The sequence below is a fragment of the Puma concolor genome, chromosome B3 (assembly GCF_028749965.1).
Source record: "Puma concolor isolate L17-30 chromosome B3, mPumCon1.1.hap2, whole genome shotgun sequence".
Classification (NCBI taxonomy): domain Eukaryota; kingdom Metazoa; phylum Chordata; class Mammalia; order Carnivora; family Felidae; genus Puma; species Puma concolor.
In genome coordinates, this window is record NC_141672.1 from 143448600 (window position 1) to 143462195 (window position 13596).

The window sequence follows — 13596 nt, forward strand, 5'->3', positions numbered from 1 at the left end:
TACTTTGTAACCTCAGGCAGCAGATGGGCTCAGGAATCCCCTGCTGTGGCTGTAAAAACGGAGCCCAAGGCTTTGAAGGATCTGGTGGAGCTGGTTTTAGGAACTAGCTCTCTTCACAGGTACCGTGGAGCTCAGGAACCAGGAACATTCTTGCTTCACAGAGGAAGAAAAACCCCTCATCTTGCTGCCAAGTGCACCTTGAATTTTCTCATGTCAGGACACAAACTCCTAGGGCTACACCCTCCTAGTAGCTACCTGAGCCCTGAACTGGGCCCCAGCGAGGTTCAGGGGCATGCTGCCTGGCTGGTTGTTAACCTGCGGGTAATGTCTGTCTGTAGCGGGAGTCTATACCACAAGAAGCTACAAACTCTATATAGACATCAGGAAATTGGTTTGTTCTTTTCTTAAGGACAGATGTATCAGCACACCCTGGTTGGATTGCCCCCAGCATAAGGGAGCATTTGTTCACGGCAGCCAAGTCTGGTCACTAGGGGATCTTCCCCAAGGACAGAGAAGGTTCTTCTGGGTGCCGGGTGCCGTTCCCAGCCCGGGAGTGACTCCCGCGCCTCTGCCTGCCCTGCCCTGCCCTCACCAACTTCCCAGGTCTGCGGCCACCAGGGCCGGCACATCCCATGTGACTTAGCTCATGGCCCTGTATCCCTGGGAAGGTCCGTCCTAACTACCCATTTCTGGTTTTAGTACCATGACTCTGCCAGGGTGTCTCCTTGCCAAGGAGCCTGCCATGGCTGACTTGTGTCTCTTTTTCTTCCCCCAGTATGGCCACGTTCCACTTCCTCCTTCCTGGCCGCGTCACCACCATGCCAGCGGACGTCAAGAGCCCCTCGGGTAAATGAACACGATGCAGGTGGCTGTCCTGGGCAGGTGGTCCACTCGGGGAGCACCCCAGCAACCCCTGCACGGTGGGAGGCAATGAGGTGGAGAGGAGGTCGCCGCTTAACGGTGTCTGGACGCATGGTGCCCCAGCCCAGACTCCCTGATAACGGAGGCCGTGCTGTCTTCAGGCAGTGACTCACCACAGAGGAGGGTCTGAGCACATATCCTGCCAGGCTGCTTCAGAACATGAACTCACTGTGTAGAACATGCTATTTAAAACAATGACAGCCAAGAGGACATGAATTATCTAGACGACGTGAAAACCGCTGAGGGGCAGCGTGACCGTCCTCCTCACCGGGGAAGGCGAGCTGGCCGTGGGAACAGCCCTCCCGGGGATGCTCAGCCCTCCTCCCCGGGAGGTTCACCCCTCTGCTGGGCGCTGCCCCTTAGAACGCACCACTTTTGACCTCAAACCGACTTCTGCTTGGGCAAACACTTTCCGTACAAACCCGGGGGTACCCAGCTGCCTCACGTGACGCCCCTTTCCTCTCTTCCTTCCCAGGGGTAGCCTGTGTCCTTGGCATACACTGGACCGGAAACCACAACTTCTTCCTCTATTCACTTAACCGAACTCTGAAGGATAAAGCCGGTACTTGGCTGCTGAGATGGGAGTTGCCTGAGACCGTGTCCTTCTCCAGCTTAGCTGAGAGCACGTGACTGACACGTCACTTTAGGGGACCAGAGCTGTGCAGGCAGAAGCAGGTGGCTCAGGGCCTGTGGTGTGAGCGCAAGGCTCTGTCTCTGGGCGGTCCCGTTTCTCCAAGAGAATAGGTCGATAGGGACAAAGCCTAGTCAGGTCCACAGGACTCCTTTGGCAGCTGAGGCAAAAAGAGGCTTGGCATCAGGGGCCGGATCCGGCCCCGGCGCAACGAAGGCCCACAAGCTGTGTAGCCCCAGGCCAGTCACCGCGTGCCCCAACCCTGTTTTCTCATCTGAAACACAGAGCTCATTCATCACACCATCCATCCCTGCTGACTGCACGTGCTTGCCGTGGATCGCAAAATCCAGAGGGTTTCTGTATGTGAAAGCTTTTTGAAATTGAAAGGCACTTAGGACCACCACTTACGTGGTCTTTCTTGGTTTTTACAAATTCTTGGAGGCAGTTACGTGAGCAGGTTCACTTTGTGGTAATTCCTTGAGCTGTACATGGATATTATTCTTTAGAATTGTACTTTAATGTTTGGGGCCCCTGGGTGGCTCAGTCAGTTAAGTGTCTGACTTCGGCTCAGGTGACGATCTCATGGTTCATGAGTGCGAGCCATGCATCGGACTCTGTGCTGACAGCTCGGAGCTTGGAGCCTGCTCCGGATTCTGTGTCTCCCTCTCTTTCCCGCTCCCTCACTCACGGTCTGTCTCTCTCTCTCTCTCTCTCTTAAAAATAAACATTGTTAAAAATTTTTAAAAAGGGATTATACTTTAATGTTTAAAAGTGTTCAGAGGAAGAATTTTCTCTCCTCCCAACACCCTCTCAGGCAGTGTGGCTTCTAATCTCCACCTCTGTACTGACTGGCTCTGACCTTGGGCAGGTGGCTTCTCTGCCTCAGTCTCCTCATCTGTGAAATAGGGGTGCCAACAGGACTCATCTCACCAGACCCTTGCGAGAATTAACCGAAAGGGTGCACATACAGTGCTTACCACGGTGCTTAGCGCCTGGCAAGTACTCATTCAGTGTGAGCGTCAGTGCAAGAGGACTGGGACTTGCTCTTCTGTCCTAAGGAGGTAGCATTGCAGAGAGCCCAGCAGGTACCCCTGCCCGTGTCCCAGCCAGGCAGACTAGTCTGGGCCGTGAGCTGTGCGCGTGGAGGTGGTGGGCGGGTACAGCGGCTGGGGCAGGGGCGGCCGAGTGAGTGCCGTCCTCCCCTCTAGACCCGGAGGGTGTGTGGCCCTGTGCTGCACCCATTGCCGTCTCTCAGCTCAGCTGCTGCTGTTCCTACCTGGTGCTGGCCTGCGAGGATGGCGTGCTCACGCTGTGGGACCTGGCAGAAGGTGAGCACCCGCCCCCGCCCCCGCCTCTGCCTAACCCCTGGATTATGAGACCCCTGGATTATGAGACCCCGGGGAGCTCTGGAGTTTCCTGCAGGCTCTGGGCCTGCTGGTAGTTACTCTGTGTTCTTAAGTCAATGTGGGGAGCAGGTCCCGCCTTCCCCTCATTCATTCAGTCACTTATTGAACACGATAAGTGCTGACACTTCCCAATCCCCGTGTACTGGTTGAGCGCTCGCCCTGTGCCCGTGCCCCGCACTGGAGCGGGTCCTGGAAGTAAGACTGTTAGTTACCTCATTATCACACTCCAGGGAGGTGACGTGGAGCACAGGATGTGACGGTAGGGCAGCCCTGGCCCTCCCCCACCCGCCCCCAAGTTCTCAAACTAAGTAAGTCTTCCTGCTCTCCCACCCCCACCTTGGTCAGCAGGAAGCCCACTGCTATTGAAGCTAAGAGACCTGTACGGTGGCCAGTGCAAGACCAGTAGCCATGCTGGGTGGGTGGCACCTTGCTAGAGTCCTGGAGTCCCAGGATCCCGGGTCCAGCTCTGCAGGTGCAGAAAATCAGTGGTGTCTAGTTTCCCTAAGTCGATCGATCAGCCTCTGAGGGAAAGGCTCCCTCTTACCAAACTTTTTTAGAAGTGATGACTGAATCGCTGGGTTTGTCATTGTACAATTGGATGGGTGTTTCCTCTGAGAGTAGAGGTGGGCAGCCTTCCCAGCCGGCGCGCTGGTGAGAACCAGAGAGAGGGCCCTGTCTACTGGCCATCTCGGGGAGCCTTCTGTCAGGTCAGTGAGGTGCCTTCCTCCCTTGGCTGTTTCCATCTGAAGGATTCGGTGGTGGTTTCCGTTTAGCCGGCACTCGGCCCACATGGTGGGGAGATAAACATCCCTACGCGCCCTCTTGAATTTTGGTTCCTCACCCAGTCTTCTTACAAGAGTGAAAGATACTTAAAGGGCTGAAGAATGCTCATAATTTCACATTCACTTGCTCAATAGGTTGTTTTCATTTGTCTGGATACTGATACATCCTGGATATCGTTTGACTACACACATATACACCCTTCTCATAAAAAAGCCCTTCTCAGAGAACCACCTTCTCTCTGGTATACCTTGACCCACCACGGTCAGCTGTGGTTCCGTACCTGGCAGGGCACTGTCCCTTCTGTCCCAGCACTGACTCTGGACCCTCTCCCCGGGGCTCTTCCCCATCCCCCACCCCCCTCCATACTTAGAAGGGGGGGGGCTCTTCTCTCCCACTGGGCACCGGGGTTTTCTGGCTTCACTTCCAGAAGGCTCTCATTGCCGGATCTTGCCTTCACACCCCTCGTGTGCCTGTTGGTCACAGACCCTGCGCCCGGGCTGCATCAGCCCTCCCCCTTTCACTGACCTGCCTGTGCCATTGTTTTTCCAGGTTTCCCTCTTGGGGTCGTCGCTCTTCCCAAGGGATGTTCCTGCCAGAGTGTTCGCTTCCTCAAATACTACTTAGTCCACCAGGGACAGAACGTGTATCCTGAGGGGCCCTTGAAATCCCACATGAAATGTGTGGTGCTGTGCACAGATTCTTCTGTCCATCTGGTGACAGCCAGGGGGACCCAAGAACCCACCATCAGTGTGCTGGTTGAGAGGTCAGTGGCTTGAGCGCAGGACGGGGCAAACGACCGGCCAGCCGAAAGCGACCAGCTCCCCAGATGGAGTCCCCTGGCTCTGTAGTCAGCACCCTCCCTGTGAGCTCCCAAGTCCCCACCGTCTTTTTTATGTGCACGTGTAAAACTTGTCTCACAAAACTGCACGACAGCACAAATGACAGCTTTCACGTCGTTTGTCATTTCCGCCAAAATCGCCTTTTATCAGTTTCCTCGAGGCTTTCTTTCTTTTTTAAATTGTCTCCAGAGTCTCTTTCTGAAGTTGTGAAAATACTTTATGCATGCAAATGAGCTATACAATATATACATGTGTATATTTAGGATATAGCTATATATACACTATGTATAGTATATATGTAGGTGTATATGTATTTGGGTGTTTATATATATATATATATATACACAGAGAGAGAGAGAGACAGAGAATGGGCAGTGGGAGAGAGGGAGGGAGGGAGAAACTCCCCTGTACCCATCATGAACCTTCAGAAATAGATCATCTCCAGGGCGCCTGGGTGGCTCAGTTGGTTAAGCATCCAACTCTTGGTTTCGGCTCAGGTCATGATCTCAAGTTCATGGGTTCGAGTCCTGCACTGGGCTCTGCTTTGACAGTGCAAAGCCTGCTCGGGATTCTCTCTTCCCCCCTCTCTGCCTCTCTCTCTCTCTCTCTTTCTCACTCTCTCCCTCTCTCAAAAATAAACAAACATTAAAAAAAAGAAATAGATCATCTCCAATTCAGTTAAGGCTGTGTGCTTGTCCCTGGTCACACCCTTCTCTCCTCTCCAGAGGTGACCCCCTTAGTAATCGTCGCTGTGTATAACAAACCATTCCACAACTTAATGGCTTCAGAAAACAAGTCAATGTGTAGCCCCTGATCTCGCAGACCAGCAATTTGGGCCAGTTCTTCCACTGGCCTTGCTCAGGCTCTGGCAGCTGGGCTGGGGGTCGGATGGTCTGGCACAGCCTCACTTGCATAGGTGGCAGTTGGGTGGCCGTTGGCCAGGACACTTGGTTCTCTTCCCTGTGGTGGCTCCTGCGGGCCGTCTCAGCCTCCATCACCCCACAGCCTAAGGGGTCCCCTCAGCAAGCGAGGGCAACCTCAACGTACACTCTCCAAGCTTCTGCTCACGTCACAGTGGACGAAGCATGTCACGTGGCCACACCCACAGTCAGGCAGTGGAGAAACTGACTCCACCGTTTGATGGGAGTCGCTGCCAAATATCACGGCCGATTTCTTTTTCAATCGACCGTGTCATTTTCCAAAATTCATCATCCATTCCTTCGCTTTCCCGTAAGAATTAGCCACACGCATCTCCAAGTAACGCATTGTTTAGCTGTGCCTATTTGGGAAATTCGTAAAGGGACTCCCATGCTGTGTCTCCTCCAGCTTGTTTCTCGGGGCTGTTTATTCCGTAACTTGCTCTGCAGCCTTGTTCAGGAGAGTCGCACATGTTGGTGAATGCAGCGCCGGGTCTGTATCTTCCCGGCTCTACTGCATCCCATCATATAATAAATGTATCACAACAAGGCATTCTTCTACCAGTGGGTAATGCGACTGTTCCCCGCATCTGCTACTATGAACCATCTCTGACATGTGTCCCGATGCTTATTTACAAGAGTGTCTCCTAGATGCGTGCCAGGAGAGGATAGCACAGCCTTAACTCCTTCCAGGACGAATGTGTATGTGTCTGGCTCCCCACAGGCCGGTAAAGTACCTGGACGAAGCCATCTGTGCAGTGGCCCCAGTCCCAGCCTTACCTGGCATGGTAGGTTCCTCACGCCCCTCACTCCTCTTCAGCAAGCGTGTTCGTTTTCCCTTCAAAGACTGTTTGTTGAAGGCCTGTCAAGTGCGAGGCACTGGACTAGCTTTGGGGCGCACAGGGACGAAAGAGCAAGCCGCCGCCCTCGCAGATCGCACGGTTCAGCTGGGAAGGCAGACGAATCACCGCGCAGCTGCCCTGGAAGACGAGAGAGGCTGTGATGCGCTGGGCCCTGGATGCCACAGAACAGAGACAGGGGTCACCACCTCAGCCTGCAGAAGTCAGTGGGGGTGGGGGGCTGCTTTCGGGAGGAAGCGACAGGACGGGGCAGAGAAGGTGAGGACGCACTCTCAGGTGTTGGAGTGTGAGGGGCGGGGAGGTGGTGTGGCAGCTGGAGGATGATTCGATCAGGCGCATCTAGCAGGTTCACCTACAGGGAGGAAGGAGCCAGGCAGGAGAGGCCGGTCTCCGAACCCGGGCCAGGAAGGGCCGTGGGATGGAGCGGGGTCTCCGAGGATGGGGAGGAAAGCATACGTGTGCCGAGGGCGGCACTGCGTCCGGCCACGTGGAGGCCGGCTCCTGGACAGGGATGCTGGTGAGCCAGAAGAGAAGCCTGGGCAGGAGTGGGGAGCGCCACCCAGCATCAGACACGGCACCTGGAAAAGGGCCTGTTGCTGCTGGGGACACCGGAGAAGTAAACACACATGTTTCTCTGCTCCCCGAGCAAATCTGTTCTCTCTGTTGCTGGCCTGGATGTCCAGCTGCCTCTCTTATTCCAAACGGGGGTGACAGAGAAGTCCCCGTTGCCATCCCTTTGCTTCCCAGGTGCTGACCTTTTCCAGGAATGGCTCTGTGCAGCTCATGGACGTGGCCAAGCCTCAGATCATCTGTGCCTTTGCTCCACCCAGAACCTACCATCTGGCAGTGCCCTGGACGCCTATGTTTGTCGTGTCTTTGCACCGCCCGTGTTTCCTGCTCCGAGGTATGGGAGGGGGGCTCTGGGGGCTGCTATTTGCCTGACCTTCTCCCTCCCTTCCCAAAGCACGGGGTGATGCCCCCAATCTCTTCCCTGCTCTTCAACCCTGCTCCACAGGCCAAAAGGACACTGCTGCTTAGCCCCTCACGGGGCACTTAGCTAAAACACAGGATTCCAGAGAGACTCCTGAGGCCCCCTTCAAGGGAGCCCCTCACAGCTCAGCCCCGATGGCCCAGCCTTTACCAGCAGAGAGCTGCTCCCAGCTGCCCACCCAGCCCACAGAGAAGGTCATCCCTCTACAGAACGCTGTGTTTTGTTTCATCTCAGGAGACCATCCTGACGAAATTGAATCCGACGACGCCAAGGACATCCAGAATTCTATTTTCTGTTTTAATCTCGAGGCCTACCCGCTCCTGGAAAACATCTGCAACCTTTGCACCGTTCCTCAAACGGACATGACCGATAGCATGGCCTTCGCCCAGGTGTTGCCCTTGGAGAAAAGATGCGAGAGTTTCCTCCAGGAGAGGTAGAGTCCCGGGTCTGCTTCCCATCCCTGCTCCTGGGGTTGTCTCTGGGTTGAGGACTAGCGGAGTGTGTTCGATGGTCAGATCCGTCCGGCATTTCGACTGCCCCTTCCGTGGGGGACCCCGCCATATTGTAGCCCGTGAGCCACACTCCAATTTCCCGTTTGGGTTGGCAGGAAAGGGAGCCCCGGATTCAGGCTGGTAAAGAAGAAGGACTGCCTACCAGTCGCTATTTTCTCCTCGTCAAGACTGTCTTGTCCTCCTGCTTTCTGGATTCTTTGGTTTTGTAAAACTGTATTTGGATGATCAGACACCAGTCATGGGAGACAGGGGCTTAAGTCATGGGCCGGGTTCGGCCCATTTGCTATGTCTCATCATGGCTGCTTGTGTGCTACAACAGCAGACTTGAACAGTGGTGACAGAGACCACACGACCCATAAAGCCCGCCTCATTTACTATCTGGCCCTTTATACAAACTGGTCACCAGCCCCTGGTCCAAGCCCCCTTGGCTTTAACCGTCGTCTGGACAAATGGTTCGGCCACGCGTCTCTCCCCTTTCTGTGACCCCCAGGCCCGTGGGGACTCTGCCTGTGGCCCTTTCTGCTGTAAAAGCATAAGGAGCTGTGCTCTGTCTGCTCTGGAGAAGCAGGTGTCTCTTCTAATCCATCCGCCACTCATCTCGGTGGTTTGCAAATTCTTGCTGATGGTTTCCGGCATGATTGCACTTTTGGCAGGAGGAGGTTACCAGCGGAGCCCTGGATTCTCCTGGGGTTGGGGGGGGGGGGACTTCGGTGGCCCCTTCCTTCCAGGGTCTTCAGAGACTCTGTGATCTCTCCAGTCCCCACGATATCCCTTTACGACCATTTCCCCTTTTTCTATTTACTCTTGCCTCAAGAGGAAGGAAGTGGAATGGCCAGGATACTCAGGTTTGAAATCCAGTGCCACCCCTTCCTAACTGAGAGACCTCGGGTGAGTGCCTTCACCTCCGAGAGCCTCAGTTTCCTCCTTTGTTCAAAACCGGTGTGTTGAACACCTGCAGTGTGCCAGGCTGGACACTTTGATGGTGCCCAGCCCTCAGGTTTTGTGGGTATTCCAGAGATAATACACATCTAGTGCTGGGCATTGGGTGGTCGCTCAGTACATGGTAGGTTCCAGAAGGATGCTGGGTTACTTCCAGTTCGTGCCTGGGGAAATTCTAAACACCACTGCAAGGTGGCGCTGTGAATCCCCAAGGCTGCATTTCCCTGCTGCTTGTGGTTCTCCGGTTGTGGGGGTGCCTGGGGGGGCTTTCAGTATCTCTTGGAAGGAGGCAGCCCATTCATCAGGAGAGGCAGATGGTCGCTGGGTCTCGGGGGGAGGACAGTGAAGGAGGGGTCATTGGGCACTTCCCCTGATTAGAGATTCACCAAGAGCGTTTGGCTGTTCTTTACATGGCAGTTTCTTGCTTTGACCCTTGACGGCTTGACTTATTCTGAGGAGACACAGCTGAAGAATTGAAGGGTGAGGCATCGTGATGTCTGCAGCTTACTTTGAAGCACAGACCAGGAAAACATTTAGAGAGAGGAAGAGAAAATGTCAACAACCAGTGAAACCCAGGAAAATACTCACAGAAAGAGACAGACAGACAGCCAGGCAAAATGTTCACCATTGGTGACCACAGGTGCAGGTTCACTGTACTACTTGCAACTTTTATGTAGGTTTGAAATTTTTCTTTTAAAAAAAAATTTTTTTTAAACGTTTAAATTCATTTTTGAGAGACAGAGTGCAAGTGAGGGAGGGGCAGAGAGAGAGCGAGACACAGAATCCGAAGCAGGCACCAGGCTCCGAGCCATCAGCACAGAGCCCAACGCGGGGCTCGAACCCATGAACTGTGAGATCATGACCTGAGCTGAAGTCGGACGCCTGACCAACCGAGCCACCCAGGCGCCCCAGGTTTGAAATTTTTCCAAACAAAAGATGGAGAGAGGTTATGAAATATCGCTTACAGTATAATCCTGATTTTGAGAGAAGTCTGGAAATGTGTATACCAATATAACAGGAGTTCTATTTGGGTGATGATGTAGGTGATTTTTTTTTTTTTTTTTTTTTTTGTATTTTCCCTATTTGCAGCTTTCCTACCGAAACAAAACAAAACAAAACGAAACATTCTCTTGGAAAATTTTAAAAACTGGTTAAAAAAAAAGTCAAGAGTACGAGTTTAGGTCATAGCTATGGTGAGGTTGTACTCCTGGGGAGCTCTTTCCTGATGAGGCCTAGAGAACTCCGTGTTTAAGGAGACTGTTCCCGTTTCTGCCTCGCAGTTTATTTATTTATTTATTTATTTTTTATTTTATTTATTTATTTTTTTTTTAATTTTTTTTTTTCAACGTTTATTTATTTTTGGGACAGAGAGAGACAGAGCATGAACGGGGGAGGGGCAGAGAGAGAGGGAGACACAGAATCGGAAACAGGCTCCAGGCTCTGAGCCATCAGCCCAGAGCCCGACGCGGGGCTCGAACTCCCGGACCGCGAGATCATGACCTGGCTGAAGTCGGACGCCTAATGGACTGCGCCACCCAGGCGCCCCATCTGCCTCGCAGTTTAACGCCCTCTTTTACTGGCCTGGAAAGGGTGAGGCTGGACCGACATGTCCAGCGCCGGGCGGCTCACCTCCTGCCTGGCAGCAAGGGGCCCGGCCAACTCAGGCCGCCCTCAGTCCCTGACTGACATTTCCAACCCTCAACCAACGTATGAGTGGAGATCGGTACTCGGACACCTGCAGAGCCCCACTCAGCCCCTGAAATCTGCTTCAAGCACACTACGACCATAACGGAGCACTTCCCCGTTGTAAAAAAAAAAAAAAAAAAAAAAAAAAAAAGTGATTCATTATTTCTGATAGAAGTTATACACGCACTTATAGAAATCTGGAAAACAGGACAGCGCAGAAAAGAAAATGTAAACCACCCACGACCATCACCAAACCCTAGCCCTGCTGTTAATATGTCAGTGCATTTCCTTCTGGTTTTCCCTTTGGTGTTTTGACTAAGTTGAGGTCACGTTCCGAGTTCAACTTTTAAATCTGGCTTTCTGTCACTCCAGAATATCACTTAATTCTTTTTTAAGAAAACCTTCCTTGTAAATATGCCAGTGTCATTTTCTGTGGAAAGGATGTGTCTGCAGGGCATTTCCCCACTCCCCTGTGCTCGGGCCTGCTCTGTAAAGATGGTCCTTTCCACCCTGCCCCCTCCAGTCTGTGTTCCTGTAGGAATGGGACTCACTCTACTACTTTCCCAAAGTCTTTCCTCCCTGTCGGCAGAGCTTAGCTCTCAGGTGTCATGCCTGAGCAACCCCCCCTGGGGTGGCCCCCATAGCCAGGAGGGTGTGGAGAGGACTGCCCTCCCAGGGAAGCTTGTCAGGGAAGAGTGCTGGAGTCCTTGGGGCTGACCAGGTGGGGCGGGGGGGCTGGGAGCGGGGGTGACCCAAACCATGGGAGCTTGGGAACAGAAAAGCTCAGAGAAGTTGTCACTGGGTTCTGGGACCCAGCAGGAGCTGGGAGGGGTCGCATTGTATGGTTGGGGCCAGCCTAGCTTGAAGGAACTTTTACTTCGGCCCGATCACAGTGTTCGAATTATATCCCTTGTGGCAACCCATTTTCCGGATTGGGTCCCAGCAATAATTTGGGAAAAACTGTTTTGTTTTTTTTTTTAAATTTTTTTTTTTTTCAACGTTTATTTATTTTTGGGACAGAGAGAGACAGAGCATGAACGGGGGAGGGGCAGAGAGAGAGGGAGACACAGAATCGGAAACAGGCTCCAGGCTCCGAGCCATCAGCCCAGAGCCTGACGCGGGGCTCGAACCCACGGACCGCGAGATTGTGACCTGGCTGAAGTCGGACGCTTAACCGACTGCGCCACCCAGGCGCCCCGAAAAACTGTTTTAAAGAAGGCTTTTCCTGTTCTACTTGCTCTGAGGTGTGCTATCTGGGACTTTGCCAAAAAGTAGCCCTCCACCCCCCCCACCCCCGCTCCAACATTTTATTTTGAAAATTTTCAAACATACAGCAGTTTTGAAAAAAAAAAAAAAAAGTCACCGAACATCCATATACCCACAACCTAGATTCTGCCATTAACATTTTCCTATTGTTGTTTATCCCACATATCCATACATGTCCCAAAGGTTTTAATCTCATCTTGTTTTTCCCTATTTACTCCTCGTGTCTGAAACCACTTCCATTGGCCCTAAAACTAGGTGAAACTTCAAGGCAGTGGGTTATGTGGCAATCGATTCAGAGTTTCAAGCTTGCAATCATCTGTCCAAAATATTTTTGCAAAACCTGCCCCTGGGACTTTTATAAATAGCCAGTGTGAAAGGGAACCTGCCTTTGGGGCTTTAAAAGGAGGCCAGCTAGCCGCAAATATGCATCCCCACCCCCCACCCCAAGGCCTGGCTTCTGCTCCCATGCAACTTGGGCTCCAGGCACCGTTTCCACTTTCGAGTTCTGCCATCCCTGGCTAGGTCAAACTTGATCACAAGACAGAAATTTCTGGACACCAGGAAGCAGACAGAGTGCCCCTTCCTCTCTCTGTCTCTCTCTCCCTTTATTCCTTATGGAATACAAAGCCAAGCAAGATTTGGGTTCAACCACCCACCTGTCTGCCAGAAGGCGGGCTTCTAAGGGTCCACAGGGCACCTGGCCCTCTGGGCCAGGGGCTGGGCAGGCAGGAACTGACGGCTCATGGCTATTTTAATTAGGGAATGAAGGACACTGAGCATCTTTCTGTTATATATACTGTACGTTTCCCTCACTCCTTCCCTGGCCTGCCCTGGATCTGTTTCTTATGCGTGAGTTCATTTTCTTTTGATTTTAAGAGTTGTCAATGTGCTGTGAATAATCTTTCCCGGTTTGTCTTTGGAGAGGAGTATTTGGAGTTGCTCACCCAGCCAGACAGAAGTTTCAAGTGTCCAGTAGCTGGACTTTTCCGCCTTCTCCCTTAGGCTTCGCTGAGGGGCAGGTGCAAAGGGCCTCAAATTCGGGGTGCAAGCTCTACAGTATGACTAGGGCACAGACAGGGGGCTCTAGCTGTGCGACAGGGCGGTCCCCAGCATCTCCGTGTGTAAAATGGGTGACAGCTGCATCTCCGCATAGGACGTGGCCTGGCACACGCTGGAAGTGTTAACCAGGCTAACCATCTTTACCACGAGATCATCGAGAAAGGCCTTCTCCCCGCCAGCATTATATTTTGAACGTCATCCATGTTGTCTTGAACACACGAATGACTTTATTTTCAGGCTTCCTTTTAAAACTTGCCCTAGTTCCATCTATCCAGCTGCCTCTTGGACGGTTGCTCTTTTTTTTTTTTTTTTAAAGCAATCTCTATACCCAACGTGGGGCTCAAACTCACAGACCCTAGATCGAGAAGTTACAGTCTCCAGGGCACCTGGGTGGCTCAGTTGGTTGAGCATCCAACTCTTGGTTTCCGGCTCGGATCATGATCTCACAGTTCATGGGTTCGAGCCCCGTGTTGGGGTCCAACCTGACAATGCAGGGTCTGCTTGGGATTCTCTCTCTCTCTCTCTCTTGCCTCTCATTTGCTTGTGGTCTCCCTCTCTCTCTCTCAAAACAAATAAATAAACTTAAAAAAAGAGTCACACGTTCCACCGACTGAGCCAGCCAGGTGCCTTCCTAAAGATTTTAAGTAATCTTACACTTAATATGGGGCTTGAACTCACAACCTTGAGAGATCAAGAGTCGCACGCTCCACCACCTGAGCCAGCTAAGCGCTCCTGGACGGTCCCTTATTGAATCCATGTTGTTTTGACCTCCTGACCCAAAAATTT

At 52.5% G+C, this 13596-nt stretch overlaps 1 protein-coding gene and 1 long non-coding RNA gene across 2 annotated transcripts in view; one reads left to right on the forward strand and one right to left on the reverse strand.

The window, feature by feature from the left end:
- The window catches only part of WDR93 (WD repeat domain 93), a 43157-nt gene that overhangs the window by 26803 nt on the left and 2758 nt on the right, over positions 1 to 13596 (forward strand). Inside the window, exons 9-15 of the mRNA XM_025919697.2 lie at positions 776 to 846; positions 1397 to 1483; positions 2761 to 2880; positions 4291 to 4504; positions 6222 to 6285; positions 7105 to 7261; positions 7583 to 7781. Of these exons, the coding sequence (XP_025775482.2) occupies positions 776 to 846; positions 1397 to 1483; positions 2761 to 2880; positions 4291 to 4504; positions 6222 to 6285; positions 7105 to 7261; positions 7583 to 7781 (912 nt within the window). The remainder of the gene's footprint in view (positions 1 to 775; positions 847 to 1396; positions 1484 to 2760; positions 2881 to 4290; positions 4505 to 6221; positions 6286 to 7104; positions 7262 to 7582; positions 7782 to 13596) is intronic.
- Positions 1 to 13596, reverse strand: part of LOC147580454 (uncharacterized) — a 39799-nt gene that overhangs the window by 16441 nt on the left and 9762 nt on the right. The window lies entirely within an intron of this gene.